This window comes from Galleria mellonella, unplaced genomic scaffold, assembly GCF_026898425.1.
Source record: "Galleria mellonella isolate WM207_F2 unplaced genomic scaffold, CSIRO_AGI_GalMel_v1 utg40, whole genome shotgun sequence".
Lineage (NCBI taxonomy): Eukaryota > Metazoa > Arthropoda > Insecta > Lepidoptera > Pyralidae > Galleria > Galleria mellonella.
In genome coordinates, this window is record NW_026442094.1 from 3,371,702 (window position 1) to 3,389,759 (window position 18,058).

An 18,058-nucleotide genomic window follows, 5' to 3' on the forward strand; every position below is an offset into this window, starting at 1 on the left:
TGTTTTCCAAAGTACAAAGCAAGTGATAATAATTTTCAAATGAATATCAATTTAAAAAAGACTGAGTTTCGATCTTGAGATTATTAAACCACAGTAAGGCATCATCTAGTTCAAAGTTCTATGTTTCCATGTTCTTGTTAAACTGTCAACGTATTAAAATCCTTTCGTTCATTTCATTCTTTCAATCCTCATGCTAACTAGTTACGATGTTTATCTCTTTATTTCCGTTTAATAGACATTTAGCATTAAATCTCTCTAACCTGTCATTCTAAAATGATTATTAATGGTTCCACGGTTCCCCTTATAAAAATTCTGAATAAATAGGTGATAAAAATGGTACTTAATAAGTTGCGATTTGGTACGGTAAAGGGCCCAAATCCTTTTTATGTCCCTCCGGTAAGGACTTATAAAATTGAGTTTATGTACTAAGATATTCTTAGTTTTTATTGTACTGACTGAAATATACTGAATAAAATATAAACTATTTTATATAGTATACTAGGTAATTTATTATAAATTCTCATTGTGAGAAATGATTTCCCAAAATTCCTATTTTGGGAAATCATTTCTCACACACTATAGATATATCATCATCATCATCATTCCAGCCGTTAACTGTCCACTGTTGAACATAAACCTTCCCCATAAGAGGAGTTTTACCAGCAGTTGCCACGCTTTGCAGGCGAGTTGAAAACCGCAGTTAGGGTTTTAGAGATGTTTTAAGAGGGACACTGCTGTCTATCCCTCTACTATTATATTCTCTTAGTCGCCTCTTACGACACCCACGGGAAAGGAAGGGGTGGTCTATTCTATGCCGGAACCACACGGGAAACATATATATATCCATAGAATCTCTGAGAAACTGAGAAAATCTACTGGATGAAAAGTGGTAGACGTCGAATGCAGTTCGACAATTTCAGGATCTAATTCCTGTTTAAATCTTAGAGTTTATCTATATACTTTTTTATCTTTTTCTCTCAATGTCCTCTACTCAAAGATTGTCTGGAAGGATTTGTTTAGCGATAAATCTGCCTTTTGAATCACTTCATCTAAATAATTTATTTTATTGTTGTATTTGATGCAATTAAATGCTTTACTGTGTATGTCGCTTTACTATGCTACAGTATTAAAGTTGGCCAGTATAAGAGCAACATTATCCCGGAAATCTTGATACTAAGGAATACCTATCTGATTTTGAAGTAGGTAGTGTGTTAAAATTCACATCGCGACAACCCTCGCGAGCTTTGATGTTCTACCGCCGCGAAATAATCCGTCTACAGCGAGTGGCTTAGGGATGACGTCGCATCATGTAAGTTATAAATTATTATAAAATGCTAAGTTGTAGATCTATATTATACTAGGTATATCCTGCGGCTTTGTTTATAATCGTATAATGATGTTAAACAGTCTTCCTTTAGAAATAAACTATCAAATGATAAAAAAAAATCGAATCCAACTGGTAAGTAGTTCCAGAGATTAGTGCATTCAAACAAACAAACTCTTCCACTTTATTATATAATTATGGATATATAATAGATCAATAACAACTAAAACATATAGGTACTTTATATATTAGATAAATTGTAGTTTTAAAAAGCAATAAATAAATAAATAAAAATAAATATTCAGTTAAAATGATAACGAGGGACTCCCATGTTCATTAAATACGTAAGTTAAAAACTAACTAGTTGTTAGAAACTAACAGGTAAGGGTGCATAATACTTAGTAATATCTATATATTGTATATAGATATCGGTTTTCCGATATATAATATCGGAAAAAAGAACCCGCTCGTAATGAATATAGATATCTGACTGGTATTGGCGATATCGCAATGGATGGTCATCGATGTTCCGAAGAACACAATATATAGATATTGGATATTACTCATCTGTACTAACAAGTGTTATCAAAATCAAATTACAACCACTTTTTTTTTAATTACGTAAAACATTAGTACGCCGTATACTTATTTTCTTACTATAATACTTTTAAACATTATATTTACGAATATAATAGTTCTTACTGAATAATCTGATCCCTCCATTCGTCTGTCTGTCACGAACAATATTAACCTTGCCGATATCGCCATAACATTATTGCGTTGAATGCATTGGAATAACAAATTGACTCTGGGTTATATTTGGACTGCGAACTAATACGATAGTGTGTTCAAATCAAAGCTGTTTAATCGCAACACGTTATAATGTTAGGGGCAAAGGATAGTTAGTAATAAGGTCTAATTGACCCGTTGCTAGCAATACACCCTATCAGGTCGACCTCCCGCGGTTAACCCTGGCAACCGTCGTGGTTAATACTAGTGGAATTCATCACGATGAGCTAACTGACTTGCCTTTTCTTCCTCACCTATCATCCATCACTAGTGCCCCGCCAGTGTATCCCGATAGCTCAGGCGGCGTTACCATTTCATTATTACCCATTAAAAAAAACACATTATAATGCAATACAAGATGTGCCCGCGACTTCGTCCTTATGACCGAGAATTGATTGACTAGGATAGAAAGAAAGAAAGAAGTAATATACAACATTTTTAATAGTATTTTTTTATTATTCCACAATCCACTCAGAATGCCATTTCAGCTAAGAAAACGTAAGAAATTCATTTGTTGTTTTATTTAAAAATTTGAATGTTAATAAACTATGAATTTGAAATTAACAGCATCTATATTTCACCGTTATAAATCTAATTCAATGATAAGGTATTTAAGAATATAACATTTCACCAGTCTTCATTCCCATGAATATATTATTTTTATTTAATTATTATATTTATTGATTATACATATATTTGTATTTAATACAATCTAACCCGACACACGTCTATCAAATACGTAGACTTCAATATTTGATGTAAATGTTTGAATTGATAGGAACAGTTTATATAGGTAAAAGAAAAATAAGGTTTTATATTTTTTCAGGCAATATTTACGATATCGCTCTTCATAAAAACCTTCCTCTGACCAACGAATATTATAAGAAGAAAAAAATAGCAGAACTGGACCTGCTGTTCCCGAGTTTTCTACTTACCTTTATATTTAGTCAACTTTTTTACTATTTTTATACTTGTAAATATTCAAATTTTTGTACTTCTTCGCTAATCCTACTCATACGCTATTATAAGAAAGTTATTGTAAACTAAAAAAGAAACCAAAGCAATAGCTTATTATTTAAAAGTAATTTGAAACAACAGCAAAATTCGTCAACAATGAAAAACATTACACGGTCAATTTCTACTTGGTAGTAACATAAAATGTTTAACCCCCTAATACTTACGAATTACACTTTTAATTCCTTGAGAGCGACTCTCATTAGCAACGGAAGGGTTAACGTCAAACGGACCCTGAAATAAATTCTTTTGCCTTTTAAGACAATAAAAGAAATTAGATAAGGTAGGTAGCTACGTTTAAAGACGAAGCTCTGTAATAACTGTCATTGTTTAGGGTTGCAAAAATATAAAGGGGATCAGTTAACACTCTATTATCAAGTTTAGAATATTTTTTAATGATATTACCTAATTTTGGATACAAAATTATATTAATATTAGTTACCCGCTTCTTCATCGTCGTGAAAAAAATTCAACACGTTTCTAAAAACTCTCAGGCATGTCACATAGATATATAGAATAAAAAAATAAATAAAAAAAAATAATTTAAACGAAATTATAACAAAACTATTACATATTATCAAAATAAAATCTTATATTTAAAGTTATAAATCTATTAATAATAAATGTTACTTAACCAGTTCTCTTGTGCATAGTATCTGAAACAAGTTATTAACATAATTAATTAATTGTATTCTATCATGTATCTATTATAAATTAAAATATAAACTAAATTGCAAACAGCTCTAACCAGTAAAATTATATTTACGGCACCGTGAAGACGACGTCCTCTTAGTGCCATCTGTCTGTAGAGGGAGGAACTATATTAAAAGCAAGTTGTTTGGGTTTAACTCCTTGTCACTAGATGGCAGTAGTTAACGTGCGCAAAATAGTTTCAAGAGAAATTCTTGAATTTTTATACTATATTTATTCCATATCTAATTAGTAGTTATTAAATAAAAAAGTTATTGAACAAATCACCTATACCACAGATAATATAATATTAATCTGTGTATTTTTATAAGGAAACATTATTTTGAAGTGTATAGAATACTTATTAAATTATAATGATAATCATTTTCCATATAGATTAAGTTTAAATATTTTTGAATTATATATTTAAATTTTTAGTATATAGTTTATTATTTTAACGATCAAATACTAAGTAAGTAAGAATATTCTAAACTTATTTATATTTTATCTTCATTGCCATTCGACAAACCTCGTCTCTTCCGCCCAAACAATAAAATAGATAGATAAAATTTATTAAAACAGAAAATAAATCGTACAATATAGGTAAAATAAGACGTTACCGTGTCTTAATATCGGAATTCAGAATGCAATGAACAATGGACGCATTGCATTTCCAGGCTGATAAGTTAGTATAGAGCCCTTCTGCTAAGAGCATTGAGACCGTCGCCTATTATAATACACATTCTTTTTATAAGAATAATAATGATATTAAGAATAAAATTATTAAAATGAAATAAATTCATTAAATAAGAATAATAAGTATTTTAATAGGAAAATATATTTTAAATAATAAGATTTTTCTAATAGTAAATTTTGAATTCCTATTAACATGATACTTAGTTTATCATGATACATTATTATCATTACATTAATGGTATATATATATTTCTAGTGCAGATGGCTCTAATAAATATAATGATTATGATATTTTTTTTTAATTCTACCTATGATGTATATTATACATTAAATAACAATTTATTATTAAATATTACTGTATTACAACGCTTTATCCACGACTTCGTTTGTGTGATCGGGTTATAATGATTGACTGCGATAAAAAGTAACTTCGGTATACACAAAGTAAATTTTTTGTTTATTATATAGTAAGAATAAATATATATATATATATATATATATATATATATATATATATATATATATATATATATATATAAACAATAAAAAATACATTAAAAGCCACTTAAAAGCAACACCATCGGAATAGGTTCGCTAAGCTTTGATTTATATCCGACAATATTGCGACGCACTGACCCCTCTACTATTATTCATACACAACAACCCAATACATATTGAACGTATTTTCAACTTAAATGCACATGTAATTAAGTGTATTCTTAATTGAAATCGATTATTTATATACAAGTAACATAGCAATGACGTGAAATATGAACCTAATGACAATAGGAGGAAAGAATGTTTTGTAATGATTTTTGTGCACTGAGTGACTTTTTAACCTTCAGAAGAAGTCATCATCATCATCATACTACCCATTAACTGACCACTGCTGAACATAGGCCATACCATAAGAGAGGTTTTGCAAGTAGTTGTCACGATTGGCAGGCGGGTTAGCAACTGCACTTAGGATTCTGATGATGTTTTAAAAGGAACACCATGCTCATCCCTCGACCGTTAACTTCCTTTAGTCTCCTCTTTTGACACCAACAAGAAAAGAAAGGGCAGCTAATTCTATGCCGGAACTGCAAGATCATCATCGATGCAGTTTCATCAATAAAACTAAACGACTTTACCAAAAAAAACATGGGTCTTATCAATGTGGAACGCTGAAAATTGACAAAAATATTTCGGCGTCTCAAATTATCACGCCAGTTGTAGAGTTAGCATGGGAGATTCGAAATTAATACAGGGTGACATCGAAATCCCTAATATTCTGCGAAGGGCGCGTTTTTCCATCGAAACTGAACATTTTCACCAAATGTTTAGTTTTGACGGAGAAGCTGTACCATTGAAGGAATGTTTCGTCATGATTATTCGATTGATGAAACACTCCTTCAATGATTACTAACGATTTTGATTTCACTTGTATCAGATTCAAAAGTCAAGATCAAGTATCCTGTACTAATATTATAAGAATAAGGACTTTTTATTTATTATTACGGTAATACTTAAAGCCAAAGAATATAATAGTTTACTTGTATTTTGGTTAATACAGTTTACGTAGATATTTTGTGCAATCGACAATAGCATAACAACTTTGAAAATATTTATTATGCAGCAAATATGCGTTCTTCCCACGACCCCCTCGCAACTCACGACCTATGTTCGTGCTTATGGTCTCTGACCGTGCATATGCATAGACAATCGAACATCATTTCAATACAAGTTACATGTTACAAGTTATATGTTCATATTTATATATACATTCATAAAGTTTCAAAATCTCTGGTGAGTAAATACTAGAAATTTACCAGTTGTAGAGTCTTCTGAGTCTTGTGTCACCAGTTTCTGGATTACTAAGTATATTTCTATCAGCGATTATTATGCTACTTGAAAGGAATCGCAAGATGGTCGACCTGACAGGGTATATTGTTAGCAATGGGGCAGTTACACTCCGTTACTAACAATCCCTTTTCCCCCTGCATCCTGAGGTGGACACTAGACGATTTAGAAGAAGGCCCACCTGGCCTCCCTCTAAAAAAACCCAAAAATGATAACCCCTTACGTTACTTATACATTCATCTTCTCTTTCATTCATATCTTGTAGTGGAGTATTTCAACTTTTAAACCGATACACAACCATTTAAGAGTTGTTTGGCTATTGAAAAAGAAATGGGTCAAAGTCACCTATGCAGAGGACTTTTATGTATTAACCCATTCTTTTAATAAAAATAAAAATTATTACTACTATTGGTAAGTAACTAATATATCATTTAATAGAAATACCTACAATTAAAAATTAAAATGAATAATTTACATAATTTTTGGCTTTTAATATTGTTATGAACAATATTTTTAATAGAAATTGTATCTACTTCGTTTAGGAAGACTGCATACAATGTTTCATCTTTACGTAAGTACAATGCATACAAAAAAATTGTGTGTTTCTTTTCTATCACGCCAATTTCCGCTTAACAAAATCCTTAAACCTCACCCTCGTATCAAAGAAACATTAAGAAATAATAGCGACACCACACCTTAATCTTATTACGTACATTATAATAACTTGGAATAACTTTACAAATGTTTTCCCAATCAGATTTTCTCAAACGAAATCCCCAATTTTTCATCATCGCAAAATTACATTATCAAAAATTTGCATTGCCTACAGCGCCATCTATGAGCGAATAGAGTATTATGCGACACAAAAACAATACTTGTCACCGAAAATCAATATGTTTTACATGAAACGATCTTATTACGTTAAGCGTAAGGTAGAAAACAGAATAGCAATTGATTTCATTAAATGTGTGTATAATTTTGTAAATTGCATAGGTTGAGATTAGGGTTCGTTTCCGATCGCGCCCTCTGCTAAAACAGTATGAATAATAATGTGATTTGCATAATATCGAGAGTTCCGTCTAACAAGGATGTTTACTTTGATAAGAGGATTCTAAATAGTTAAATTATCTGAAGAATAAGTTGTCTTATTACATTTATTTCTATAAGGGTATAATAGGGTATGATATTATGGATATTTCCCTATAAGTAAGTAGTTTTTATTTATTATTATTATATTAGGCGTTAACTGTCCACTACTGTTAATAGGCCTTCCCCCTAAGATGAATTTTGCCAGTAGCTACAACGCCAGTTGCTTGGCAGGCGGGTTAGCAACTGCAGTTAGGCTTCACAGGTGTTTTAAGATGTATGTGTTAAAATTGGAAATAAATGAAATTTGGTCATGGGATCATTAAAATCTTTTCAAGCGTAGATAGATCATATTGTCGAGCAACATACTCTATATGTTATAGAGTACTTAACACTCGTTTACTAAACCATGCGGACAAAACCACGGAAATACAATTAGTTTCAATTTAGATTGCAAAGATTATAAAATTTTCAAAAATATAAATAATTACACCTTAAAGAAAGTCTGGCATGATTCACCTCAAACAATCCACATACGAATTGTTTCATACCTGTTACGTCAAAAACTCTTATGCTTACCAATCCTTATATCCGTTATAGATGGGACGGTCTTAATAAAATTTTCATCCGCTACTGCTGAACCCACAATAACGTACATTACCATACAAATATGTCCGATACGGAAGCGGTCAGTGTAAATAAATAATTGTAATTCTTAATAAAACTACCCTCAATGTGGCGGGATGCACTAACTCGCACGTGCCACCAACTACACTAGTTCTGTAATACGACGATTACAATTTGATACTTTTGTTCATGCAACGTCAAATGATAAACAAGCTGACGGCTAAATTGTAACCGTCATATAAAGACAAGAGCGGCACCATGGACATCGTAGGATATACGAGTACTATGCCCATGACACTCCTCATATGTTGCCATTCGTGAGGGCCAAAATTTTATGCCTCCGAAGTATGTAATATTCCAGTCTTCAAACAGAAACAGAGCACAGCAGGACTAAGGTACCTTAACACGACTTCTGTATAAGGCCACAGATTTATTTATTTACATATATTCTTCTGTACATTTACTTTCAATATAAATATCAGGCTGTTACGAAAATGTACGCACTGATATTGTGTTAACCGAAAAAAATGTACTTACATATTTTTCGAGTGACACAAAACCTTTATAAAAATACATTCTTGTACTCTTTTTGTTAACTTATATCCTACAATTTACTCGACCTATTCTAAAATGAGTGATTTGGGATTTACTGCTTATTTTTAGCATTCTAGACAATTCTTACGAAAAAAATGAGAATTCGATGATTATAGTGCAGATATTCTCTGTATACTTGAAGATAAATAAATAAAGAAAAAGTATCAAAACCTCTCAGCTTTGCTGCTGTCCGAAGATAGAGCCGTCAGTATACCGCCGTAATGACCAGACACTTTACATAATTCGGCTATCGGTTGACCCCACACCGTATGTTTATGTCAAATGTTTGCCCAACCAACTTGGTGCAGTCAGATCACATATTATGGTCAACATCAATTCGGAAAATATTACTGTGTGGAAAAAGACTGTATAATTTAATATTAATATTCAAGATTTATCTTCTCTTTATTTCTGCTGTGCGGTCCGAGCATAGAATGGGCCATCCCTTCCTTTCCCGTGGGTGTCGTAAGAGGCGACTAAGAGAACTTAATGGTTTAAATAAGCTGTGAACATAGGTTTTGCCTGGAGTTGCCACGCTCGGAAAATGTGTTGGCAACCGCAGTTAAGCTTTGGTGATGTTTTAAGGGGAATGCTACTACCCATCTCTCGAAGTGATTATCCCTAGACTGACTATCTACTTCCAAAATCCACATGAAGTTGCAAGCTAGTTTAAATGAATTTACTGAATTTGAATTTACAGGGTACAGAGGAATAACACCTGAGTCCTCAGGAATGGCAACGCATGGGGGGGTATCATGGGCGAAACAGTATACTCTGTTATGTCCATGGTACTGCTCATGTCTATAGGCGACGGTTACCACTTTCCATCAGGTGTGCCGTCAGCTTGTTTGCCATTCTTAGTTGTATAAAAAAAATGTAGTACGAGTACCTACATTGTTTTTTAATTGAAGCTAATTATTAAAAAAATGCATCATCTTATGAACTGTGGTTATTCTCTACATATAGATCCAATTTTCTATGAAAACCATCAATTGCCCTCCCCATTGGCAATAACTAAAATCCTAATAGTGGCACAATCGGAAAACCGTTTTTATTCGAGTGAAATTCCATGGAATGGAATTCCGCATCGCGTCCAAGAACACTTATCGGGGCGACCTTAGAACTGTTTATGAGACATAACCGCTTGTAGCTATCTGATGCATTTTTAGAGGATCGCTTTTGGGTTAAGACAATGGTTTTGGAGGTTGGGTCAAGTGAAATAAGAGAGCGGAAAGAAAGATCGAAATTAAAATGTGATGAATATTTTTATACATACAAACATATCTGACACGTCCGTCTCCCATAAGGGTAGGCAAAAACAAAGGAACGTCAAATACTTCACTATTGCTGCTGCTATTTTTATACTGTTGAGATATTTTAAATATCGTTTTAATACACAAATGGTAAATATATTAGCACAAATTTTGTTCATTTTCAAAATTAGAAGCTGTAAGATGCAATCATATTTAGAATGTAAATTTCGAGAAGTGACGTAACTCAACACACACATATAACCAAAGAACATATATTGGACACAATTTGTGCATAAAAATGCTGTAACGAATCTATTATAGAAACTATTTTTACAGACAACAATTTTTCATAACAATATCTTTATAAAATATATACGTATGAACATCTTTTAAGCTAATTATTATTATTATAAATAAATTGTGTTCCACAAAAAAAATCATTTGTGGCGAAAATTTATTGTGATTTAAAACTAAACTACTAAATCAATTTCGATAAAACTTCTATAGGACCAATCTGTATGTATATCTTTTCAGAAAAAAAAATCCAAATTGATTTACAATTGACGGAGTTTTGAGGTAACAAACACAAAAAATGCAACCGAATTGAGAATCTCATTCTTTTTTTGAAGTCGGTTGATAGACGATTAAAAAAAATTCAATATATCTCTTCATAGTATATCTCAACAAACAGCTAAAATTATCCACAAAGTGTCAATTAATGCGTATCCGTTAATCGCTTATCCCTCGAGCCAAGTTAAAAAGCAATTGACTTGAACTCACTGTTTTAAGGATTAGGATGAATGGTACTTTGGGTTCCATCGGGTCATCGCAGGTTACTTGGGGTTGTTTTCAATTGTTTATTGACATATAAAAACTTACAGTGATAGAAGATAAGACGGCTTCTTAGGAAATTACTATTTTAAGAAAGTTACCTCCAGTTGTTAGAAAAATATGTATTTTTAATAAAAAAAGATAATGAGTAATATGTGTTTTAGTAAAAATAAAAAATATGTTTATTCTATCAATATTATATTAAATATGAAAGTTTGGAGGTTTGTTATTGAATTATCAACGAAGTTGAAAAACCTTAATAGATACACTGATAGACTTATGTAATAACTAAGTAGGGTTTCCATATACATATATAAACTTGCAAATTTATTTACCTAAGTTTAAAATGAATGAACACATGGTAGTTTATTACAAACAAAATTAATGGCCTAATTTTAATTTTTAACATTAACATTAGCACAGAAAATATCTTAATTACAATACGATACTCTATTAGGTGTATATTTTATAGATTTACGTAAATGAAAAATTTTAACTATACTAGATCTCACTTGATTGCAATTAATAATAAGGTGGACAATAGAACTTGTCTAGTTGTAGAGTCTATCACAATTTGCTATGGTTTAGCATGTCTAGATGTCTACTAGCATATCTATAACACATACAAAATAAACATAACCTGTTGTGAATTCAAGACGGTCTATAAATCGAGAGGCGCTACACGAGTATTCCCCGCTCGTAAAACCGACCCATATGCCATTCCAAGGGTCAGACGAGCGCACTAAAGGATATTCTTTCAATAATTTATACAATTGATAAATAATAAATAGGGAATGACCGACGCCAGCTGGACGATCTTATTTTTATATCTCCTGTCTAGAATGCTGCATCCCCTTTGAGTTATTTCGATTCTATATTTTATTATCTAGTTCAAGTATATTTTTTGAGTGTAATCTAATTTTACGGCTGTAAAATGATGTTGGTTATATTAGTCTAACTTTTGATGAATGTGTCTAGCCATTTATATTGCAAAAAAAGTGTGTTAACTTTTCCTTTTCGAATTTCGAATTCAAATGAAACTAAAGAAGACCGTTATTTAAAAAGGTTTAATACAAATGATTCTCCATATTCACAACAAATATACACTACTATATTACATTTAATGAATAAGAGAGTTAATTTCTTTTACAGGCTACTTACTGATCGAGAAACGATGAATTAAATCACAGTAATTGTTATTTAAAAACGTTATTTCAGTTAACGAGTATTAACTCGCCATTCACCGATTATCATCAGTATCTCATCAATTTGATAAAAACATATCGAATACATATCGATCAATTACTTCTCCGGCGTTCTTCGAAACATAAACGAGCACCTAACGCCTTCGGATCCGAATTTTTTCGCACGAAATCTCGCGAACAATCGCCCCCCGTATAATAATATCGGATAATACGCCTTTTTGCCGGATCCGTTTTCTGTATGATTGCACATTTTACTAAACAACGCGACGCCGAAAAATTCCGATTTCGTAAAGAGAATTCGACAATCGACTCTGACTCGATTAGAACAAAATCAAATTTCGCGCGAGCATTAAACAGGATACAAGAGTAGGGTTGTAACGTGGTGTGATAAGGTTGATTATCGAGTGTCGATATCCGACTGGGTATTGTAGATAGGTTGTAAGGTCACAAAATGAGATGCTCAAAAAAAGACGTCTGTCTCATATAAGGTGGAATCAGTCCTCATAATGGTTCGCTGCCATTGTCATGCGCGCTTTGTATTCTGTTATCTGGAAATACCTTTTCGGAAAAAGCCGGTATTATTTTCTATTGCATCATAAGGGCGTGTGACTATTGTCGCACGTCATTGTGCCTTATTATTACTGCTACGAATGTTGCATGGATGTTATTTTCATGGAACGTACAAGTCGATCATTTCATTAAAGTTAAGACTCACTGTCGCTGCATAAGAGTCTTTGAAATAACGATATCAGCAAGAGAATAAAGTAATCAAGGAGGAGTTTTTAAACTCGAACCCACAATAGTAATTAACTAATCAAATAAGTAAATCATAAATAAAAAATATTTATGCAATGATAGACTTGTGCAGAATAAAACAGTTTAAGTAATTACTCAAAAATATTCTCACGTATAAAGAAGAATCCCAAACTTACAAAGTCCGAACAATTTCCATCATCAACATGAAATAATAACAAAGTGCTAATTTAACAAGTTAAACAATAAATTACCTGCACACCGCAAGACGTTAAAAGTAAAGTCGAAAGTACTCAGAAACTGATCCTTCCTTACAAAAGGTACTGAGACGGAATCATATGAAAAATCCCCAGCGGATCCCTCACGCGCGTTTACGGCTTTCTTAATGACAGTCCACTGTTTTAATGACAGTAAATGACACTAAACGAGTCCCGGCGCTTGACTTAACAACTTTCCACTTTCATCTTCAAGTTGGGGTCTGTTGTGTAAGAAATACAGGTCTATAACACCAGCTTTACAGTTTGAAATGTTCATTTACATTCGCGGAACAACGCTGATGATACAGTTCGTTTAATTTTATTTATATAATAATTTAACAAGTAAATCTTAATCTGTGAACACTGATCTGTAAAGTTCGTCTGAATTGAAATAAAGACACCTAATTAAGGATTTACCAGCAAACTGTACAGGCTGGAAACTAGACGACAGATTTTAGAGATGGCAAGTATGGGATCAAAATATTTTGTGTACTCAATCATTGATTGACGAAAATTGTAACTTACTGACAGAAAAAATATAAATACGTCACAAAATAATAATAATTAGATGGAAAACAATAATTGTAATTGTAATTGTAAAAATCTTTATTGTACATAACTCAGATTAATCAGATAATCTTACTAGGTAGTTACTATTTTCCATTTTTTTTCGAAAATTTATCACAGAATATACTAAATCTACCTGTGGGTGCTATGCGGCACTATAATACATCACTACCATTATATTTTTATAGATGACTAATTTAAAGAACTACAAATATTGCGATCGAGATTTCCATACAAACTTATAGTATAGTATAGAGTAAACGTGAAAACGAAAGTAACATAAATATTTATACAAATCACACTGGCCACTTACTTTGAAATTCGAATTAAAGGATTATAGGATTAAATACGATATTTTATTTTTAATTTTTTCTATTTTTAAATATGCGTCAATGTATCTATACGGGTATTCTTGTGCATTTTGACTATTAACACGAATAAAGATCAGCGTGCATTAGGTGTCTTGGGTAAGGGACAGTCATAAAGGCAAATTGGATTTTTTCCGAGCCCTCCCCACTGGGCGGATTTAATTATTGTTTTATTGCCTGTCGGAGTGCCAGTCGATTTGTTTAATGCTGACGCGGACTGACGTAATACATTCCTTTATAATTTTCTTATAATCTTATCTTTTCTATTTCGCATTAAAAATAGGTAAAAAAAAAGTTATTAATTGGCCGTAGTTAAAAGTAATAATGTTCCAGTTCCAATAATGAAGATCCCCGGTTCGATTCTCATTGAGGTCAATTCTAGAAACAAACTTTTTACTTAACTTGTTTATTGTTATTATTTATTTATTTATATGCTTTGTACATTCACTTTTAATATAGATTCTATTTATATCTCATTTTATCCCGTGTGGTCCCGGAAAAGAATAGGCCATCCCTTCCTTTCCCGTGGGTGTCGTAAGAGACAACTAAGGGAATTTAATAGTCGAGGGATAGGCAGGAGTGTCACTCTTAAATCATCTCTAAGGCTTAACTGTGATTGTCAACCCATCTGCCAAGAGTAACAACTACTGGCAAAATTCCCCTAATGGGTGGAGGGCTATGTTCAACAGTGGGCAATAAACGGCTAATAATGAATGATGATGATGATGATGATGACTAATGATGATGAAAAATGTACACAGGCGGACTCATCCCCCAAAGGGATTTCTTCCAATCAACCGTACTATATACACATACAATTAACCTAGTATACCTATTATTAGGATAATTTTTACTATAGTTAGTAGAAGCAATATGAACATAAAGTACATCGTTAAACTGACTATAAATGTATTTGATATAAATCAATGGAAGGTTTCTCGTTTTCATATAGATAATAATAGCATAATAGTACAGTTTACACAAAAAAATACCTAAATTAATTTATTAATACTTATTTTTATACATTTGTATAGTAAATAAACACAGTATATATACGTAGATGATAAAAATATATTACGTATATGCGTGTTAGGTTAAAACTACAGTATATAAAATGTGTATATGATAGATACAAAATAATAACAATAATTAAATTACAAACTTAAACCCAAAAAAAATATTGAGTATTTTACAGTCAGTTAATTTTATAGAAGACTTTCATATTATAAAACTCTTCCTTGTTTAATTATTCATATATATTTTTCAATAATTTTATGTTTTATGTTTTATATTTTTAGCTTTATAATCTATCTAACCAGAAATTTATTATCCTTTTCTACTTGTATGGAAGATACTTAAACCCATAACATGATAATCACGCATATTGTATTTGAACCATAACTCTCAGAGACAGAACCTTAATTAATATATTCAATTGAATTAAAATATATTTAAAATTAATTTTTACCAATTTTTACGCACCCTAAACTGAGTAAATATCATTTAGTTATTATTTAGGAAAACATTTCGGCAACCCACTTTCGAAATATATAAAGTAAAAAAAAAAATATTTGTTTCTTTTGACATTAGCAATCGCTTATGTAATTAAAGTTTGGACAAACAGAAAACATCTTTTAAAAAAAGGGATTCGAAAGAGAAAGCAATTATTTCAACGAACGTAGGCAATAAATGTTGAGGAAATAAAAACTGACTATCAAGAGAGAAACAAATATAATGTATTATTTCTAAAACAAATAATATTCTAAATCTAATAATAACAGATAATTGTACAATTTATGCAGTCGACTGTACCAAACACCTGTCCAATAGCGCCATACGCAATGAACTCTGACCCAAATAGTACCTCGCAGAAACACAACATGCACATTGACCTTCCGACATGTTAAGGGTTAGCCCTCATGTGGCCCTCATTATTAATTAATAAATATGTTAATTAAAATTTTCCGATCCGCTATATGCTTTTAAAAGTACTAACTGATATATTGTAAAATGGGCAGGTGTAAATTAAAATTTATGATCGGACAAATTTTAATTTTTATGTAAAAGTTATGGGTACAACTAGTAAATTATCATTGACTAGTCATGCCCATGTCTTAATGCACACAATATGGACATGTTTATTTTTATTTTATTATTATTATGTCAGCTATTTTTTTTTATAGGTGATAATGGAATAGTAACCCCACCCGCGCTATCGGTATTAACCGACGGGGCACCAGTGCAGGATGATAGGTGAGCATGAAGCAAGTCAGTTAGCCCATCGTGACGAATTCAACGAGAATTGTTTACCATGGTTTCCAGGGGAACCACGTGGAGGTTGATCTGATAGGGTATATTGCTAGCAATGGGGCTGTCAAACTCTATTGCTAACAATCCCTTCCAACCTATATCAGCTATTAACTATTCACTGCTGAACATAGGCCTCCCCCATAAGAAAGGTGTTGCTAAACTTGGCACGCTGGTTGGCAGGTCAGGTAGGCTTTGGTGATGTTTTAAGAGGGACGCTGCTGCCCATCCCTCGACTATTAAGATCCTAATATTTTTTTTTAATGCAAGTACTGTTAAAACATCAATAATGTTAATAGAACATGTAAACATGTTAGAATTAATTAGAAATAGGCATATGTACATACTTAATGTTGGATAGTAAAATTGAATATAATGAAATTACTAGTTTATGGCCTACTAGACTGTAAAATTATTATATTGCTGCAAAATATTAAGTAGCATGACGCCATAAAACTCGGGTCACAACAATTTTATTATGTATGCACCGACAAGTCTATGCACAAACCAATGAAAGTAGTTGAACACAATTATTTAATTTTGAATCTTAATGCACGATTAATACAGTTTATTATTATACGATTACTTTTTATTTTATTATTTATATTTGGCAAAATGCGTATTTTTGTAATAAGAAAATTATTAACAGTTTAATATCCTCGGGAATGGCAACGCATGGGGAGTATCATGGTCGAAACAGTATACTCTGTTATGTCCATAGTACTGCTCATGTCTATAAGCGACGGTTACCATTTTCCACTAGGTGAACCGTCAGCTTGTTTGCCATCCTAAGTTGTATAAAAAAAATATTCGTCTAGCATGAATAGAATAAACTTGTTTTAGCGGTTAGATCTTTTTTTATATCTATCTTCATATGTAATGTATATTTAATCATGTAATTATTCATCATATCAATCTTTAACTGTCCACTGCTGAACAAAAGCCTCTCCCTTAGGGGGTTTTGCCAGTAAAACCCCAATGTTGTTGCCAATCCGCCTGCCAAGCGTGACAGGCTTTAGAGGTGATTTTAGAAGGACGCTGCTGCCCATTCTTGGTCCTTTCTTAGTCGACTCTTATGATCCCCAAGGGAAAGTAAGGGGTGGCCTTTTCTATGCTGGGACCATACGGCCAATTATATATTACTTTTCATAATTATTGTCGTTAGAATAGTTTAGAATAGTATTCGAATATTTTCGAATATTTAGAAATAATTATATATTCGAATATAACTTTTAAAGAATAGACTAAATGACTAGAAGTGTTATAGCCCCTTAAAGGCAGCACACACAAATCAAACTATTGGATCCTATGGTTCGTAGCAATTAATGTTCAATACAACGTTAGGATGTAGTTAAAATTAACTTAACCTACCCATGTATATCATATTTTACTAGTAATGTACCTAAAATATATTTAGTAATAATTTAAAGGAAATACATTAATATAATTCTTACAATATCTCTAATATAAACCATGTAGGTAAATAGGCTATTATATATTTATATACGCAGTATAAATTACAAAGGAAATAAGTACCTAGATATTGTTATACTGTCCGGTGTTAAGTACGTCAAAATACGGTTATTCACATTATGCTTTATTAAATAAATAAATAAATATTGTAATCTGTAAAAAAAAAAAATGTTTCGGTTTTGTTTGCTCTTTCTTTCTCTACCCAATACTTACTACTTTGAAAAAAATATTTACTTTGTGTTTTTGGGGGAAAAACTCAATTTTTCATTTACCAATACCACATTTACATACCAATTTTAATTTTTTTCCTGCTAAATAACTCTTTTTGCATAATTGACTCTTTTTCCAAATTCTTACGTTTATCTTCTTTTAACTGAACGGT

General features: G+C 31.7%; 1 protein-coding gene across 2 annotated transcripts in view; it reads right to left on the bottom strand.

Moving 5' to 3' along the window:
• Positions 1-18,058, bottom strand: part of LOC113520294 (protein trachealess) — a 226,776-nt gene that overhangs the window by 120,760 nt on the left and 87,958 nt on the right. For both annotated transcript variants that reach the window (XM_052898025.1, XM_052898024.1), the window contains exon 4: positions 3,763-3,783. In XM_052898025.1, coding sequence (XP_052753985.1) covers positions 3,763-3,783 — 21 coding nt within the window. The remainder of the gene's footprint in view (positions 1-3,762; positions 3,784-18,058) is intronic.